This window comes from Peromyscus californicus, unplaced genomic scaffold (genome assembly GCF_007827085.1).
Source record: "Peromyscus californicus insignis strain IS unplaced genomic scaffold, ASM782708v3 Scaffold_3__1_contigs__length_106647218, whole genome shotgun sequence".
Classification (NCBI taxonomy): domain Eukaryota; kingdom Metazoa; phylum Chordata; class Mammalia; order Rodentia; family Cricetidae; genus Peromyscus; species Peromyscus californicus.
In genome coordinates, this window is record NW_026294551.1 from 51791177 (window position 1) to 51810433 (window position 19257).

At 39.5% G+C, this 19257-nt stretch overlaps 1 protein-coding gene across 3 annotated transcripts in view; it reads right to left on the reverse strand.

Annotated features, from left to right (window-relative positions):
• The window catches only part of Rabep1 (rabaptin, RAB GTPase binding effector protein 1), a 106201-nt gene that overhangs the window by 47189 nt on the left and 39755 nt on the right, over positions 1 to 19257 (reverse strand). For all 3 annotated transcript variants that reach the window (XM_052756404.1, XM_052756402.1, XM_052756403.1), the window contains exons 4-7: positions 18114 to 18274; positions 13447 to 13566; positions 4832 to 4967; positions 343 to 521 (exon numbers count right to left, since the gene is read on the reverse strand). In XM_052756404.1, coding sequence (XP_052612364.1) covers positions 343 to 521; positions 4832 to 4967; positions 13447 to 13566; positions 18114 to 18274 — 596 coding nt within the window. The remainder of the gene's footprint in view (positions 1 to 342; positions 522 to 4831; positions 4968 to 13446; positions 13567 to 18113; positions 18275 to 19257) is intronic.

The following is a 19257-nucleotide window of genomic DNA, read 5'->3' on the forward strand; positions in this document are numbered from 1 at the left end:
TAAATGATAATAAAATGGCACAAAACATCTTGCTCCAGTTTAGATTAGCCTCCAGCATACACAAGACAATACAGAAGCGAGCACAATTATTAACAATGATACCTAAGAAATAGTCTATCTGGGGCTGGAGGGATGGTTCAGAGTTTCAGAGTGCCTGCTGCTCTTGCATAGTATCTGAGTTTGGCTCACAACCCCCTGTAACTCCAAGGGATCTGATGCCCCAGCTTCAATGTGCACCCAAGTACACAACCCCTACACACAAATACATATAATTAAAAATAAAATAAATCTTAAAAAAAAAACAACAACAACAACAACAACAACCACCAACAACCTACTCACCTGATCTTTCTTCTTCAGTTCTTCAACTTGTCGGAGCTGTTCGGAAGTCAGCACGATCTCCATCCGCTGCATGTCTCTCATCAGCAAACGCTGGGACTCCAGAAACTGGTCATTGGCCTTCTGCCATGTGTGTTTTAACTGGTTGTGTTGTTGTCGTTCTTGCTCCAGGAGATGGCAAACTGTTTAGGAGCCCCCCAATCAAAAACACTGCATTTTAATGGTAGGCAACTTCTTTAGCACAGGACTCCTACAGGTCTGGCCAGCATTCTATTCTGTGAGTTTGCCTCTTGACTGACACCAACAAGCAACCTACACCTGAATATGATGACTGTTCCCACCAACCTCTAAAGCAGAGTCCCCAACTGTGCCCTAAGGAACAGACAAACAACTTCTGCACTTCGTAAGTTTTAGAAAACCTGAATTAAATAAAAAATGTTAGTGTTTCTTGACTGTAGGACATAGAGCTTAAGAGTTTAATTATCACTATGTTCTCCTGGGACACAACACAATACACCACACACAAACCTAATATTGAGAAAATATAATATTGTTTTAAAAATCTTCAAAGGCGCCGGGCCGTGGTGGCGCACACCTTTAATCCCAGCACTTGGGAGGCAGAGGCAGGCGGATCTTTGTGAGTTCGAGGCCAGCCTGGTCTAGAGAGCGAGATCCAGGAAAGGCGCAAAGCTGCACAAAGAAACCCTGTCTCGAAAAACCTTAAAAAAAAAAAAAAAAAAAAAAAAAAAAAATCTTCAAAGGCTCATTTACATCCCACCTGATAAAGCCTGACCTCTAAAGTATAAAGTCTCCATGACCTGGCCCATGTCCACTAGTCCAGTACCATATCTGTCCATTTTCTCTTGCATACTAATTTGCTGAACTACGGGGGTGGGGGGTGGGGGGTGGATTCACTGTGTAGCCCAAGAACATAGAAGCTTCTTTCCACTTCTGGTGTGCTAGGGTTCTAGGTGTGTGCCATCACACCTGCTGGCCCACTTTGCTTATACTCCCTTAGCTGCACACATAGGCCTGTGTTCCATGTTTCAAAAAACACTTAAGCTAGGCGGTGGTGCACGCCTTTAATCCCAGCACTGAGAGGCAGAGGCAGGCGGATCTCTGTGAGTTCAAGGCCAGCCTGGGCTACAGAGTGAGTTCCAAGAAAGGCGCAAAGCTACACAGAGAAACCCTGTCTCAAAAAACAAAAAACAAAAACACTTAAAACTTGACTTTAGAAAAAACAACACCAAAAAATATTTAAAATGAGTTTTAAAAGCACCATTTGAGCATAACTTCTTTCAGCTGGATATAGTAGTCTGAGTACAAGCTAATGAGGGGCTTGAGAGTTCAAGAACAGCCTGGGCAACCTCTGCCTCCAAAAATGTTTTTTAAAAAAATTTTTTTAAATACTTTTTTGTTTTGTTTTGGTTTGGTTTGGTTTTTCAAGACAGGGTTTCTCTATTTATCCTTGGCTGTCTTAGAACTCACTCTGTAGACCAGGCTAGCCTCCAACTCAGAGATCCACCTGCCTCTGCCTCCCAAGAGCTAGTATCAAAGGTGTACACCACCACTGCCTGGTTTGTTTGATTTTTAAAGAAACCTATCTAAAGGACAAAAAGAACTGGCCACTCTTTGTCAGTAGTACTGCCCCATCTCAACCCACTTCCCAGGAGGGCAGCTGTATGGTGGCTCTAACCAGCAGCTGCCTAGCTATGACTACATTCCTAATGACCAGGCTCTAACCAGCAGCTGCCTAGCTATGACTGCATCCCTAATGACCAGGTTAGACAATAACCTGCTGGTAGACTGTTACATTGCTTCTCAATTTTTATCTTTTCTTTTAAAGATTCTATTATTTTTTTCTTTTATTTCTTATTACATTTTTAATTAGTTATTTTGTGTGTGTGGTTGTGTGTATGTGGAGGTCAGGGGACAACTTACAGAAGTTAGTTTTCTCCTCCTACCATGGAGATCCTGGGGATTAAATGTAGGTCATCAGACTTGGCCACAGAGACATCTCAACCACTGCAAGACACTTTTTTGATGTGTTATGTGTCAGTACTGGAGTTTTTGTTTTGTTTTAATTACTTGTTTTTTAAAGCTAAGGACCAAATCTAGGACATTGTGCTTGCTAGGCAAGTGCTCTACCACCAAACTAAGTCCCCAATCACCAGAAATTATTTTACTTCCTCATTTTAATGGACCTTTTGATATTTTCTCATATATATTAGGAAGGTTTGATAACCTCAATGACTTACACTATTTTTAGAAGGGTTAGGACACAAATTTTAAATTTAAATAACTTGATAACTTTAATTTTAATCAAACTGAAACGTCTTTTGGACACCCACTGACAGTATAGGTGTCTTTCTGATTCCAACAGCACACGTAAAAACTGTTTCCTGAAGGTCAAGACCTGCTTAAAGGTTGGGATATTTTCACAACATTTTATGTAGTAATTCTTTAGGCATGTATTTCAGTTTTCAACTATCTGGAGAGGAAAGCTAGATCATATATAATCCTATATATTGTTCACATCTCTATTTTCCACAGCATTTGATAAAAGTATCCACTATAGGATTCTACCACTACAGACTACATCCTAAACACTAAAATATGTTTCCAGTAAGATTTCAATTTGTATAAGAAAAAAATAAATAAATAAGAGGAGGCTGGGGCTATAGCCTAGGAGTGCTTGCCTCTCTCTTTTTTAAAAGTTACAACTTTATTTTCACTATCCCCTAGCTGGATTTCATTTCCTTCTATTGTACTATTGTGAAATGTTGCCAACGAACCACAGGAGCATAACAATACCCACAACCATTTCCAACAGAAATTACACCTGTTTTCATGTTTCAGTATGGTTGCTACAGGTGTCTTCTGGGGATGTGGGGGAATGGGGTCTCTATCCTGAGCTGGATTCCAACTTGATAAGTGGCAACTAAAGATGACCTCGAACTCCTGGCTCTCCTGGCTCTAGGTCCAAGTGGATCACAGGTATGTGCTGCCAGTCTCAATCTTTACTCACTTACACTCATTGTGACCTCAGAATTGCAGTTGCTACATGTGTTGCTCTATCTTGCTATCTGATGTGTTAAGGAAACAGCAGTTATCACTCTATCCCAAGTATTCAATTTTATAGTGGTTTTTTTCTTTTGGTTTGTTTTGGAGAAATTTGTTTGCCTCCTTTTTTTTTTTTTTTTTTTTTTGTTGGTTTTTCGAGACAGGGTTTCTCTGTAGTTTTGCGCCTTTCCTGGAACTCACTTTGTAGACCAGGCTGGCCTCGAACTCACAGAGATCCTCCTGCCTCTGCCTCCCGAGTGCTGGGATTAAAGGTGTGCGCCACCATCGCCCGGCTGTTTGCCTCCTTTTTTAATGTTTTGTTTTGTTTTTAAAAGAGAGGCCCAGAATTTGAAAGAGAACAAGACTTATGGGAGGGTTCATTTGGAGGAAGAAATGGAAGGGGAAAATGATGCAATTATATTATGATCTCAAAAAATAAAATGATTTTTGAAAGTATTTCACTTTTAATTTTCAATTATGCATATATGAGGGGGGTATGATTATATGCACACAAGTAGAGGTACCTGCAGAGGTCTGAACAGGACACTGGATACCCCAGAGCAGGCATTAGTGTTATAGGTAATTGTGAGTTGCCCACCAAATCTCTGCAAGATGTCCTCTATAAGAATAGCAGTGCTCACTGGGCAGTTGTGGAGCACACCTTTAATCTCAGCAAAGGCAGGTGGATTTCTGTGAGTTTGAGACCAGCCTGGTCTACAGAGTGAGTTCCAGGACAGCCAGGGTTACACAGTGAAACCCTGTCTAGAAAAAAAAAAAAAAAAAGAATAGTAGTGCTATTAACTGCTGACCTATCTCTCCAATCTATATTTGTTTGTTTTGGTTTGGTTTTGGTTTTGTGGTTTTTTTTCTTTTTTGAGACAGAGTCTTACTGGTCTCAAACTCATAATCCCTTGGCTTCAGCTTCTCAAGTGTTAAGATTAAAGGTGTAAACCACCACACACAGGCCCAGCTGCTTTTTAATTTTTTTTTTTTTTTTAATTTGTGGAAATACAGAGTTCACTTGTACATCACATTGCTACTTCAATAGTGAAATCAAAACTGGCCTGTAGAAAGCAGGATACTACGCGAGGCCCTCTCTACCCAACTCTCACTTTTGCTAATTTACTTCTCTCTGAATGATTATGCAGACTACAGCACTTTAAGCAGAAAACGTCTAACTTCATTACCTTTCTGTCCTGAGCTCATGCCTTGTGAAGTTATTACTGTGCTGGTGGTGGAAGAAGCTCCTCACAATCCAAATTCCCTTAGCAGTTTTCACAAGAGCTTTCAAACTGACGATAAAGCTTAAACTGAATCACTAGCATGCTGCTTTGGTGGCTTTGGGTTTGTTGTTGTTACTAATCAATATAAATTTTACTTTGGAATTTCTCTTGGAATAAAGTAAAAATATACACAACATATTATTTACCTTCATGCAATTCTTTCCTCAATTTCTCAGCATCTTCCTGTAGAACAGATTTCTGAGTGTTCAAAACAGCTACATACATCTCCAGATCAGTCCTACAAGACTTCTCGGCCTCCAGATAATGATTCAGCTCCTTAACCTGAAAGAAGTACAAAACTCAACTTTACAACCATAGTAGGAATGGCAAATAAAGTATCAGCGGCTGTATTTTAAACTTTAAAATATGATACAAATTTAGAAAATAACAGAACAGATGCTAGCCATAATTCTATCTCTTAGGTAAATATATAATTGAGATTATATGTAATGATTTTATACCATGTTTTTCAAAAAGGTACTTCTAATTTGTATTTCCATAGCAATGCATGTATATACTTGTTTGTTCTCCTTTTCAGCAACACAGATATGATTTGTTTATGTGTGTGCATGCACATATGTGCATATTTAGGTGGAAGTGCACATATATGCATGGGTGCACAAATATGTGTAAATCCCACAACTACAGGTGTCATTCCTCAGGCACCAGCCTCGTGAGGTTTGGTTTTGTTTTTTGAGATAGGGTCTGTCACTGACCTGGAACTTACCTAGTAGGTTATGGTGGCTAGCTAGTAGGCCCCAAGTATCTGCCTGTCTTCACCTCTCTTATGCTATGATTACAAACACATCTACCATGCCCTTTCTTTTCCCCTATAGGTTCCAAGGATTGAAGTCTAACCCATTACCTCTTCCCAGCCATCCCGCCCCCACCTTTTAGATAAGATAAAAATGGCATAATGTTCTTTTAACTCTTTTAAACATTTATTTATTGTTTGTTCGTTATGCATCCAGTGTTCTGCCTGTATGTATGCCTGCACACCAGAAGAGGGCACCAGATCTCATTATAGACAGCTTAAGCTAGCACATGGTTGCTAGAACTGAACTCAGGACCTCTGGAAGAGTAGCCAGTGCTCTTAACCGCTGAGCCATCTCTCCAGCCCCTCTCTTAACTTCTGATTTCTGGTGAGATGATTCCAAATGTCTTCCATTTATAAAAACAACTCATTTTGATCAATACATATACCCATAGGAATTGAAGAAGAAGTTAGGACATTGAGATGGCTCAGCAGATAAAGGTGCTTGCCACCCAGACTAACGACCTGAGCTTGATCCAGGGAACCCACAGAAGGAATGAGCCAACTGCTGCCAAGTTGTCCTCTGACCTTTACAAGTGCATCATGACCAGTGAAATTTCTTTCAAGAGAGGAAGTCATGATGTACAAAATTACTAGTCTCATCATAATCACACACACTTGAAGGCAAGTGCAGAAAAAAATTTAAATCCTGTCTTTTCATAATATATTTTCTGAGACTAGTAACCAAAATAAAATTCAATACTACCAAAACAATGCAGGACAAAAGTATCATTTATTTTATTTGATTTTTATTTTTTATCTTGACATGTAAACTGTCTATCCTAAACTTAGTATTTATGGGTAACTTTCAGTTTTTTCAAATGGTTACACCTAGTTTCAAATTCCAAGATCTTTCTCATGAACCATCCTACTTTTTCAAGTTTAAAATAGCCAGCTCGAAGGGCAATGGTGGTGCACGCCTTTAATCCCAGCACTGGACAGGCAGAAGCAATTGGATCTGAGATAGAGGCCAGCCTGGTCTCCAGAGTGAGTTCTAGGACAGCCAGGGCTACACAGAGAAACCCTGTCTCGAAAAACAAACAAACAAATAAATAAATAAAGCCAGGTCATATGACCTCACAAAGATCTTTATCTTATCTCTAGGATCTAACAATTTAGACCTTATGTACAATAGAGACTAAAATGATCATTTACTGCAATTTAGTGCTTTGCTGAAGCTGACAATAAGTCAGCATGGCAAAGTGCTGAGTGTCATAAGGTGTTTTCTTCAACACCTGTTACCAGGTGACAGTAACAGTCAATTCAGCAGTTATAACAAGGATGGCTTATAACCACAGACTTTGTACTACATATCACCTCTTAATAAACTCCTCTTTGAATTAAAAAGATGATGAATTTCTAACACCTAACAAAAGTTATTACTAACTCTAGGATGGCGCTCAAGTAGCAGCACAGCATATGAACATCTTGAATTCCACATTCCCTAACAGCCCAATTCAGAACCATTCGGAGGACCTGGCATAATGGTACACACTTTTAATCCCACCACTCTCAAAGCAAAGGCATGTGGATCGATGTAGCATGAATCTTAAAAGTTCTTATTAATAAAAACAAACCTGGAGCTGGGTATTGGGGTGAATGCTGGAAGATCAGAGAAGCAGAACAAGACACAGCTACCTCAACTCTCCAGTTCCTCAGCTGATCCTGTTTCCTCAGACTGGAAGCCTCTGAGTCCTCATCAGAATGGGTCTCAGCTGAACTGCTGCTCAAAAGCCTAAAAGCTTAACCAGCCAAATGCTTCTAGTTTCTGGTCTTCACACCTTATATATCTTTCTGCCTTCTACCATCACTCCCTGGGATTAAAGGCTCACTTCATGGGATTAAAGGCGTGTGTCACCATGCCTGGCTGTTTCCAATGTGGCCTTGAACTCACAGATCCAGAGGGATTTCTGTCTCTGGAATGCTAGGATTAAAGGCGTGTGCTACCACTGCCTATCCTCTATGTTTAATATTGTGGCTGTTCTCTTCTCTGACCCCAGATAAGTTTATTAGCGTGCACAATATTTTGGGGAACACAATACCACCACAGATCTCTGTGAGTTCAAGGCCAGCCTGGTCTACATAGCAAGTTCCAGGACAGCCAGGACTACATAGTGAGACCCTGTCTCAAACACACACAGACACAGACAGATACACGCACGCGCGCGCGCGCACACACACACACACACACACACACACACACACACACATGCACTCAAGCAGGGAGCCAGCTGTGGTTATTCATTCCTATAAGTGCAGCAGCACGCAGGAGGCTAAGACAGGAGTACTGCTCTAAGTTCCAGGTTGCCCTGGGCTACACTGTAAGACACACCCCCACACACATCTCAAAAAAAATTAAAAAAGAAAAGAAAAAAATTACACAAATGGACAGTTATAACATTCCAAACAACAGAGACAGGGTAAGGACAAACTGCGGACACTACCTCTCCAAGAAGAGTAGATGTTATTAGGAGAAAGGGGAAGGAAGCCACGTCAGCTGCAAGCTCTATAACAGTCGACTGAACGTGCCCCACAATGAAAGCTGCTATACCTGTTCGGCACACATGAACCATGAGTGGTTCAAGAGAAACAAATCTGGAAGACTTCAGAGCCTTTTTAGACTAAAATAGAATCCCACTTTTATTTGCATTTCCCTGATTCCTAATATATCTGATTTTTTTTTGGGGGGGGGGGGGGTTCTCCATGTACCCCTGGCTGTCCTACAACTCACAAACTAAACCAGGCTGTCCTCCAACTCAGAGATTCGAATGACTCTACCTCCTTAATCCTGGGATTAAAGATATGCACCACCACACTCAACCTTGAAGATTTTTAAATATATACATATTAATTATCTGCTACCTCCTTTGTGACTGTATATTCATATACTCCAATTGTTTTTCTACTGGACCTCTTTTTTATAGAAGGACTTTGTAGAGTTTTGCTAATTTTGGATAGTAACTTTGTCAAGCATGAGGTACACATTTTTTTTTCTTACAGTGTATAACTTTTCTCTTTAACTTTTTAGATTATCTTTTAACAAGGAAACTTTTTTTAAGATGTATTTATTTATTTATTATGTATACAGTGTTCTGCCTGCACACCAGAAGAGTACACTAGATCTCATTACAGATGGTTGTAAGCCACCATGTGGTTGCTGGGAATTGAACTCATTAACAAGGAAACTTATATCATAATATAACCAAATTTTGAATGCTTCTTCCAGAGTATTTTATCTTATTTTTAAAAACTTAAGGAACATTGTTGCACATGCCTATAATCCCACCATCTGAGAAGGAAGCAAGAGGACGCTGAGTTGGAGGCCAGCCTGAGCTATACAGTGAAAAAGACCTTGTCTCAAAAATATAAAAATTAATTAATTAAAAGATGGGGTGGTACTCAATTCCTTATTGCTGGGATTACAGGTGTGTACTAATCTTTTTCCTATTCTGACTCTCTCTCTATGTTGATTTGCATCATCTTGGACCAAAACACAAAACAAGTAAAGTAAACAAAACCACCTAAACAAAATTACTGAGTACAGTTCTTCAGATAATGTTCCCATCATTAATGTTAAGACTGCTACACATTCTTTCACTATATTTGATGAAGGTTTAATAAGTCTGTATTAAGTCACTGTATACTTAAATTGATCAAAATCTTTTCAAGTCCAACATAAATACATTGTTTTGCAATATCATGTAATACACCAGTTTTCAAATGATACACCATATTTAAATTGTGAGAATATGTGTATATTTTTGGCTGTTACCTAAGGTTTTTTTATATCATCTTCCTGTGTGTTATTTGATTCACTAGTCACATTAGAGAAGCTTCTTCTTCTATTAATTGACACTGTTTGTAAAGGTTTATATAAGGTTTATCACTTTGGTGGGACAAACATGGCTCCAAAACCAACTAAGTCTGATGTCTATTGGGAAGGGGAAGCCAGATAAAGACCGGCTCTGACTCAAGGCTGAGGCTATAGCTCAGTTGGTAGAGGACTTGCCTACCTACCATACAAGACACGGTAGACCACTCTCCAGCACCACATGAACAGAGCACGGTGGCACTTGTCTAAAACCCTAGCATCTGGAAGGTATAGACAGGAGGACCGAATTTCAAGATCACTGTAAGTTAGACAGCAAGTCTTAGGCCATTCTGAGCTGTAAAAGCATGAGAACCTCAGTTCAAATCCCCAGAGTCTAGACAAAAAGCTCGGGATGTACTTGTAAACCCCGCACTGTGGGGATGTGGAGAAAGGAAGTTTACTGGCACTTGCTGGCCCCCAGCCTAGCTCCAGGTTCAAGTGAAAGACCTGATCTCAAGGGACAAAGCAGAGAGTGACAGAACACAACGCTGCACACCTTCCTTTGGCCTCCGTGACCTCCTATGGGCTTGCACACCTGCGCACAAACATCAAACATACATACATACATGTACCACACACCAAAAAAGGATTTTTGGCTCCAGATTCTGTAATGATTACTATTTTAGCTTTTCTATTTTATCTTGAGGAAAACTTGACTAATTACCTGTTATAACAACTTGTTTTGTTTTGTTTTACAAAAAGGCCTCATTAGTTCAGGCTGACCTTGACAGTCGGATCCTCTACCACTGCTTCCCAAGTGCTCGGATTACTAGCATTTACTATGACCAGCAGATTTTTTTTTTCATTTTTTTTTTTCAAATGTACTGGTATGACACTATTTATAGTATCTACTATTTTTATATCAGTAGTCATGCCCCGTTTGATTTCTGATTACCATTTTTTTTCTTTTCATTTTCTGTACAAATTTCTCAACCTTTTTATACTGACATCCTCCTCGGTTCTTTAACTTTCTCCTTCACTAATTTCTAATTCTGTATATCCTTTGATTTGTTTTCACCTTTTACTGTTTTTATTTTCCCTTCAGAGTATAATGTTAAATATTTATATCTGTTGGTTGCCTTTCAGAACTAGATGTTACACTCCCACTGCTGAGACACTAAATGCTTTTTTATAAATTTATACAGAAATCAAGATGGGACTAAGCTAGAAGCTTACTTCCTACAGGCTAGCTTTCAGAATACTGGAAGGTGCTACGTAGGCTGCTGGGAGAAAATTGTCACCAACAGTCTCACTCAGTTGCAGACTCTGGGTATAACACGACCAACCAGCCAAGCAAAATGTACCCATGGCTGGGAGGTCACAGCCCTAGTGGGGAAACTATTAATGTTGTCTGACTAAGTGGACATGACATGACTATCAAACTGCCTTCTAAATGTTTATGTTTATTCCTCTAGAAGAGTGCCACTACTTGCTTCTTGTTGTAACAGGTAGTACTGCACAGACTCATAACTGGGCAAAGCACTGAGAGTAAGTTACTGTTGAATACAATGGGACATCTCTATCTCCCTTCCAAGGCCACCTGCAGAAGAGGGGATAGAAAGAACGTAAGCGCCAGATGAAGTGGTGGAGTGCTGTGAAACACTGTTTTCAGGGCAGGAAGTGGCTGCTGCACAAGACTAGACCCATCACCATTCTGTCATGAAGGGCCTCTCCACCCCAAGGATTTATACAGTTAGTTAGTGGTTCCTGGAAGAGGAAAACTTTTTCTTTAGTGGAACAGCCACTAGTCAATGGTCCCTATTCCTGGAAGTAACCCTAATTAAACTCGCTGAGTCACAAAAACAAAAATCGCATGAAATATTTACACCACCCTAAGTATTTTGTGATTTCTTTTTCCATCAGATTTTTCCCCATCTCTAGACATTTTATTATTTAAAAAAAAATGTGACCAGAGTATTGGGTCTATGATAACATTAATTCTGTGAAATTTAATACTTTATGACCTTATTTTAAAAAGTTAAGATACAGAAGGAAAAGATAAATGTATCACAATATTGAAATACAATATAATGTATCTGGAAATAATAATACTTTTTCCTATGCATTACTCAAAGCATTTATATGTTCTAATTTGAATGTGGTTCATAACACCCTTGTAAGGCAGTCTTTTTTTTTCTTGTTATTGTTGTTTTGTTTTTCAAAACAGGGTTTCTCTGTGTAGCCCTGGCTGGCCTGGAACTCAGAGACCAACCTGCCTCTACCTTATCCATATCTTTTTGGACCCCATCTCCCTCATTATCCTAATTTCACAGCTGAAAAACCAAAGGAGAATAAAAATAAGAAATCTTACTAAGTCATCCAGGCTACTAAACGCTGAGTTTCTGGCTACTGAATAGTTATTATTTCTTTGTATCTACTCTTCTTTTGTTGCCATTTTTTCTGTGTATGTGTGTGCCTGCATAAATTCGTGTACACTATGTACATGCTAGTGTCCACAGACAGCAAAGGACAGTGTCAGACCCCCAGGAACTGGATTACAGATGACTATGAGCTGCCATGTGGGTGCTGGGAACTGACCCTGGGGGTTCTCTGCAGGAGTAGTAAGCACTTTTAACTGATGAGCTATCTCGATAGCACTAATCTACTTTTCCCCCTTAACCTATTTTATGTTATACTTGTTTACATCAGTTTTCTTTTGGTTAGACTTTACACAGTATATTTTTATTTACCCCTTTATTCATTTTTTTGTTTATTAAGACAAGTCTCACTCTGTTGCTTAGGCTAACCTTCAATTCACAGCAATGTCCTTACTTCAGCCTCCTGAGTGTGAGTTACCAGACCTGGTTTATTTCTTTATGTTCAATCTTACCTTGTGTTTAGTTATATGTCTTATAAGAAACACACTGTCTTCTTTTACGTGTGTGTGTGTGTGTGTGTGTGTGTGTGTGTGTGTGTGTGTGTGTGTAGATGAGTGCTACAGTGCGCATGTGGAGGTCAGAGGACCTGTGCACAGGTAAAAAGACAACTAGTAGTAGTCAGCTCTCCTTTTCACCATGTGGGTAGCAGAGATCAAACACAGATCATCAGGCTTGAAGGTAAGTACCTTTATCTACCATGCCATCTTGCTGACTCCATTTTCTTTTAGTACAGAATATCAAACCTAGGCCTTCATTCACACTAGACAAGTGTCAGCATTGTACCACTCAACTACACCTCTAATATCTTTCTTTCATTACTAAAGACTTTTTTCAATGGTGGAGCCCTTGCCTAGCATATGTCAATAAGGCCCTAAATTCAATCTCCAGCACTAAAAACAGTCATAAAAACTGTAACACTAATGTTTCCACTTGTTTTTGTTTGGTTTGGCTTTTTAAAAGTAGCATCCCATGTAATACAAACTGGCCTCAAACTCACTATGGAGCTGAAGATGACCCTGAACTTCATGTCCTCTTGCCACCACATCACAGAGAGTTCCAGACATCAGTCACCATGCCCGTCTTATGCAGTGCTGAGGGCCAAAGTCTAGGCCTTGAGCATGCTAGAGAGGCATGTACCAAGAAGCCACATCCCAGCCATGCTGAGTATATGGTCAGTAGGAGGTGCATCCTGTCTAAAAGATTTCCTAGAACCAGGGTGAGGAAACAAAGTCAACTACAAACAGCTGCTTCTGCGAGGTAAGAAATCCAAGGCTAGGAATGTAGCTCAGCTGTCAGAGTGCTCACCTAAAGCCCTGGATCTGATCCCCAGAGCCTCATAAACTAGGCATGGAATACACAACAAGTTCAAGGCCAGCCTGGGTTACATGAAACCCTGTCTTACAAAAATAAACCAATACGGATGACTTGTTAAAAGAAAAAAGAAAATTGAAGTTGAGTCTCACTTGAATAAAATGGATAACTGAACACAAGTCTTCATTCATGATTAGGCATCACCACTGGAGATTTAAATAACCAAAGGTCAAATTACCACACAGCAGGTTTGTTTTCATTTTGTTTTTTGAATTTTAAACAGAAGACTCCTGAGATAGTTGATGAAATGATTTCCCACCACTACTTCTCAAGGGATTCTAATTTTACTCCTGGCATTGGAGCAGATGGCTAACAGCATTTCACAACCTTTGAGGCCTCCAGCTCTTTAATCTTCTCTTCAGCTTCTGTCAGTTTATCTTTCAAAGCTGCAATTTCCTTCTCCATGGGCATCACGACAGAGCGAAGCTTTTCAGCATCTTCTTGGGCCTATGATTAAAAGGAATTAAATGCAACAACTTACTAACTGAATGTTTTTCTAAGAAACTCTAGTCCACCCATTTGCTAAAAAATAGCATTCATAAAACTGAATACCAATTCTCATTTTATTCAAGTTTTTTCTTTGAATTTTTATTAACATATATTCATTACATTTATAAAATGATGGGCTTCAAAAATATATGTCAGTCCAGTTATCGTGTACTTGAACATACTAACACCAATCACAATCCTCTCATTTCATTCTGCTCACTCATCTGTCTTTTTTCTTGACCCAAACAGTTCCTCCTTGTCTTTTATGAAACACGCACACACCCTAGATTCCATAGATGAAACAGTGTGATATTTGTCTTTCTGAATATAGCTTATTTGTTTAATATGATATTTGGCCCTAGGTTCCTGCAAAAAAAAATATGTGTTCTTCTTTAAGCAGAAGAAAGCTTGTCAACTGTGTGGGCCAGGGACATAACTAAGCACTTAAGAGCATGTACTGCTCTTCCAGAGGACCCACGTTCAGTTCCTACCACCCACATTAGGTAGCTGATAACTGCCTCTAACTCCAGGTCCTAGTGTCAATTCTATTTTTAAATAGTTTATTACAGGCTGGAGAGATGGCTCAGAGCACTGGCTCCTCTTCCAGAGGTCCTGAGTTTAATTCCCAGCAACCACATGGTGGCTCACAACCATCTATAATGAGATCTGGTGCCCTCTTCTGGCCTGCAGGCAGAACACTGTATACATAATAAATCTCTAAAAAATAAAAATAGTTTATTACTGTGAATGACCGGCATAATTATGGTTTTCCCAAATATTTCACTTAGAATTTGGCAGTAAGCAGAAAAACAGATTCACTGTAACATATCTGATACCTTCATTGAGCAACTAGTCAAAAAAAATCTCATATATAAATGGCAGAATCAAGAGCTGGGTGTGGTGGTGTACCCTCAGGAGGCAGAGGTAAGAGGATCCCCTCAAGTGTAGCCTACTCATGTCTACATATCAGATCCAACCCAGCCAGAGCTACAGAGTGATTCTGACTCAAAGAGCAAAAACAAACACCTTTAGTCCCAGAACTCAGGAGGCAGAAGCAAGTAGAGCTTTGTGAGTTTGAAGCCAGCCTGGTCACCATAGCAAATTCTAGGCTGTCTAGATTGTGGGGACAAAATAAATAAGTAAACAAAAAGAATTAAAAACTCAGAAAGTTGGGGCTCCTACTAATGAAAATTAACTTTACCTAATGTAAACAAGCTCAAATGTATCCTAAATTGTTCAGAATAGAGAAACAAGATATACTGACCAGTGTGAAGAATATTACACCCCCTCACAGACACAGACACACAAAAGGAATTTAACAGGCTTTCAAATTCACTTTGTTTCCTGATCCTTACAAAACCTATTTTGTGTTGAACTAAATTCTGTTTGGAAAAGACATGTTAGCCTAAAACATCTTCACAGTCAAGGCTTGTTTGGGATGCTTACTGCAGAAAGGGAAGGAAGAAAAGAATTTACCATATTTACTAATGCAAAAGACCTCATAATTTCCAGTGCTGGGTATCATATAAACAAACGTTTAAAGAGTCAATTAAAAGTAGTAGTAAGTGTAACCAGTGAGATGGCCCAGTGGGTAAAAGCACTAGCTGTGCATGCCTGTTGATTGGAGTTCAAACTCTGAAATCCACAGTGGAAAGAGAGAACTGACTCCCTAAAGTTGCTCTCTGACCTCCACATACACATCTGGACACGTGCACCACATTATGTACACATATAATAATAATAAAGAGATAGAAAGGTCATTAAATTAAAAAATAAAAATTGAAAAGCTGTTACAGTCAAGCCAAGCCTACAACTGTGTGACTGCATGACTAAATGCAGTGTTGTTTCTTGGATGGAAGTCTCAAACAGGAAGGAGAAAAGGATATAGGGGACACTGGCTGAAAATCGATACAATCTGAATACAGAGAACAAACCTTTGTTAATGATGAGCTGGTATTAGTTTGTTAACTCTAACAAGTGTAACACACTACATGGTTAAAATGTTAAAGAAAACTGAGCTGGGTGGTGGTGGTGGTGGTGGTGGTGGTGGTGGTGGTGGTGGTGGTGGTGGTGGTGCACACCTTTGATCCCAACACTGGAGAGGCAGAGGCAGGCAGATCAGAGTGAGTTCCAGGAAAGGCTCCAAATCTACACAGAGAAACCCTGTCTCAAAAAAACCAAAAAAGTTCAGAAAACTGAGTATGGAGCATACTGAAAAACAATACAATATTCATAAATTTTTATACTTAAAAAAAATTCTTAAAAAGTAATAGGTGAGCTGGGTGGTGGGTGGTGCACACCTTTAATCCCAGCACTCAGGAGGCAGAGGCAGGCAGATCTCTGTGAGTTTGAGGCTAGCCTGGTCTATAGAGCTAGCTCCAAGACAACCAGGGCAGTTACAGAGAAACCCTGTCTTTAAAAAACCAAAAACAAACAAAACCCTAATTGGGGCTGGAAAGATGGCTCATGTATTGTTCTTGTAGTGATCCAAATTTGTTTGATTCCCAACACCCATGTCAGGCAGCTCATACCACCTGTAAACCTAGTCTAGCTCCAGGGAATCTGACACCTCAGGCTTCCAGGGCACCTGAATTCATAAGCATGAATCCTACAGAGTCCCATATACAAACAATAAAAATTAAATAACTAATAAAGTTCATGGAGGGCCTAGGAGATGACTCAGTCGGTACAGTGCTCACTGCACAAGCACGAGGGCCTCGGTCTGGAGCCATGCAGAAAGCCAAGTGCAGCCGCATGCACCTGTAATGCCAGCTTTGGGAAGTGGGGGTCCTAGGGGTCCACTGGCCGGTCAGTCTAGCCTAAGTAGTGAGCTCCAGGTTCAGTGAAAGACCCTGTCTCAAAAAGTAAGTAACCAATGTGGTGGCACATGTTTTTAATCTCAGCATTTGGGAGGTAGATCTCTGTGAGTTTCAAAGCCAGCCTTGTCTACATAGAGAGTTCCAGGGATGTAGACCAGCCAGGGATGTAGAGACCCTATCTCAAAAAAAGAAAGAAAAATAAAATAAAGTAGATGAAGGAGAGGGATGGGAACTAGGAGTTGGAAATAAATATGACCAAGTTATACTGGATACTGGACACATGTATGAAATTGTCAAAGACTAAATAAAATATGACCAACATATACTGTACACATGTATGAAATTGTCAAAGCCTAAATAAAATATAACTCTTTAGAAATAAAAAAAAAACCAAAGCAGGGCGGTGGTGGCACACGCCTTTAATCCCAGCACTTGTGAGGCAGAGGCAGGCGGATCTCTGTGAGTTCAAGACCAGCCTGGTCTACAGAGCGAGATCCAGGACAGGCACCAAAACTACACAGAGAAACCCTGTCTCGAAAAACGAAAAAAAAAAAAAGAAGATTCAAAAAAATGTAGAGGTAGAACCATAGAGAAAGTCACCTGGCATGCACCTCTAGCATCACATGTGGGCGCGCGCGCACGCACACACACACACACACACACACACACACACACACACACACAAACACACACAATAAAATTTAGTTTTAAAACTAAAACTTTAAAGATGGCAAAGAATAGTGATTGTGGAAATGATTAAATACACACACATTTATATATATATAAAGAATGGAGCAAGGATTTATATAAAGAATAGAACAAGGATTAGTAGCCAAAGATGTTCTCAAGGAGGGTCAGTGAGCTGGCTCAACATAGGCTCCTGCCCTTGAGCCTGATGACTTGAGTCAGTACCTACATGGTGGAAGAAGATAACCAACTTCCAAAAGTTCTCCTCTGACCTCTACACACTTACTGTAGCACACATGTGCACACACATTCACACACAAAATAAATAAATAAATGAAAATTTTTTTAATGTTCTCAATGAGAACATGTTTCTCTCATTTAGTTGCCTGTGTTAAGGCATTGTATGGTATAGTTCAGGCATAATACGTACAGCATTTGTCACACAGAAACCAAGATATGCTTTAAAAAAAATTGGCAAGTATTCTAGAATGTTTAGACACAGTATCAAGCAACATTTCCATCCAACATGAACTCACTGGGCTTCTATATGCTAGACACCACCCTATGTACTTAGTATACACAAATAAAGACTGCATTCTCATGGAGTTAACACTCTAGCAAATGAACAGAAAAAGCAGCAAACAAACACAGTAAAAGCTGAACTGTTTTATGAGGAAATACGCTGTGCAAAAGAAACCCTAAAGCAGGGTACAGAAATCCCGAGAGTCCTGGAAACTTGTGGGAAGAGGCAGGTAGGCTGCAATCTTAACTAGAGAGGTAAGAAAAGCCTCATGAAGAAATGACATCTCATCAAAGATCTGAAGATGGAAAGGCAGTCAGTCACATGTACTGTGGAGGGTACAGGAAAGCACTGACTGGTCCATAAGTACTTCCTCAACAGAAAGAAAGCACAACATTCAACTTCCAGTTCTGCAGCAATGCTTTTAAACAAATTGCTTTTAGTCAAGTAATTCTGTAAGTGAATGTATTCTTGCGTACCTTTTTCATTTCATTTTCTAAATTTTCTTCCTCTTGACCTTCAGACAACCTTCGTCTTAAATCAGCTATTTCCCGCTCTGCAGATTCTCGATACTGTGCCCACTGTGCTCGCTCCTGCTCCAGCCTCAGATGAAACTGATGCTCGTAATCACGAACCGTCTCTATAAAACATCACATAGTCCATGTCTAAGCATCATGGAACAACATCTAGCACACTGAAATTTCTTCAGTTATGTAAAGAGCTTGAGAGAAATTTTTGGAAATAATTTTGGAAAATTCTAGTTCTTATTATGAGTTGAAATAAGGGTTTTACTACTTCATCATCATCATCAGTCTTCATAATAGACTTGCCATATGCTATTTGACAAGAAACCCTAGAGAAGGTTCAAAGTGGGGCTTCCAACTTACATCTAAGACCCACTCCCAAATCCACGTTCTTTGATACTATAATGTGGCTCTCAGAACAAATACATTTCATTATAACTACATGAATGTATAAGGAAATAAAAATTATTTCTGAGATATTTTACTAAAACCTAAGATTCTAAATTGAGAAAAATTCTGTAGCCTTCATGTTTAATACAGTCTTGAAACATCACCTGACAGGCACAACTGGTGGTCCATTAAATTCTACTCCTTTTTTTTTTTTAAGTATTTATTTATTTTTATTTTATGTATATGTTTGAATGTCACCTGCATTTACATACTGCACTATGTGCCTACCTGTTGCCTGTAGAGATCAGGAGAGGATGTCAGAGCCCTGGAACTGCAGTTATAGATGGTTTTGAGCCACCCTGGGGGTGCTAGGAAATGAACCCAGATCCTCTACAAAAGTAACAAGTACTCTTAACTACTGAGCCATCTCTCCAGCCCCAATTTCTGTACCTTCTTCATTACTAACAAGACCAAACTTTGTTAAGGATTTTACAGTGCTCAATATAAATACTCCACTTTCTGGCTGAGTAAATACCTTAGTGGGATAACTTGCCTCACATGTGAATGCCTCTAGATTTGATTCTCCACAGCACAAAACTAAATACCCAGACTTAAAACTACATGTTTCAATTTCTTTTAGTTAAAGGTAACCACATACTTGGTCAACAAAGTATGAGGAAGATACAACATGAAGATTTCTAGAAAAAAA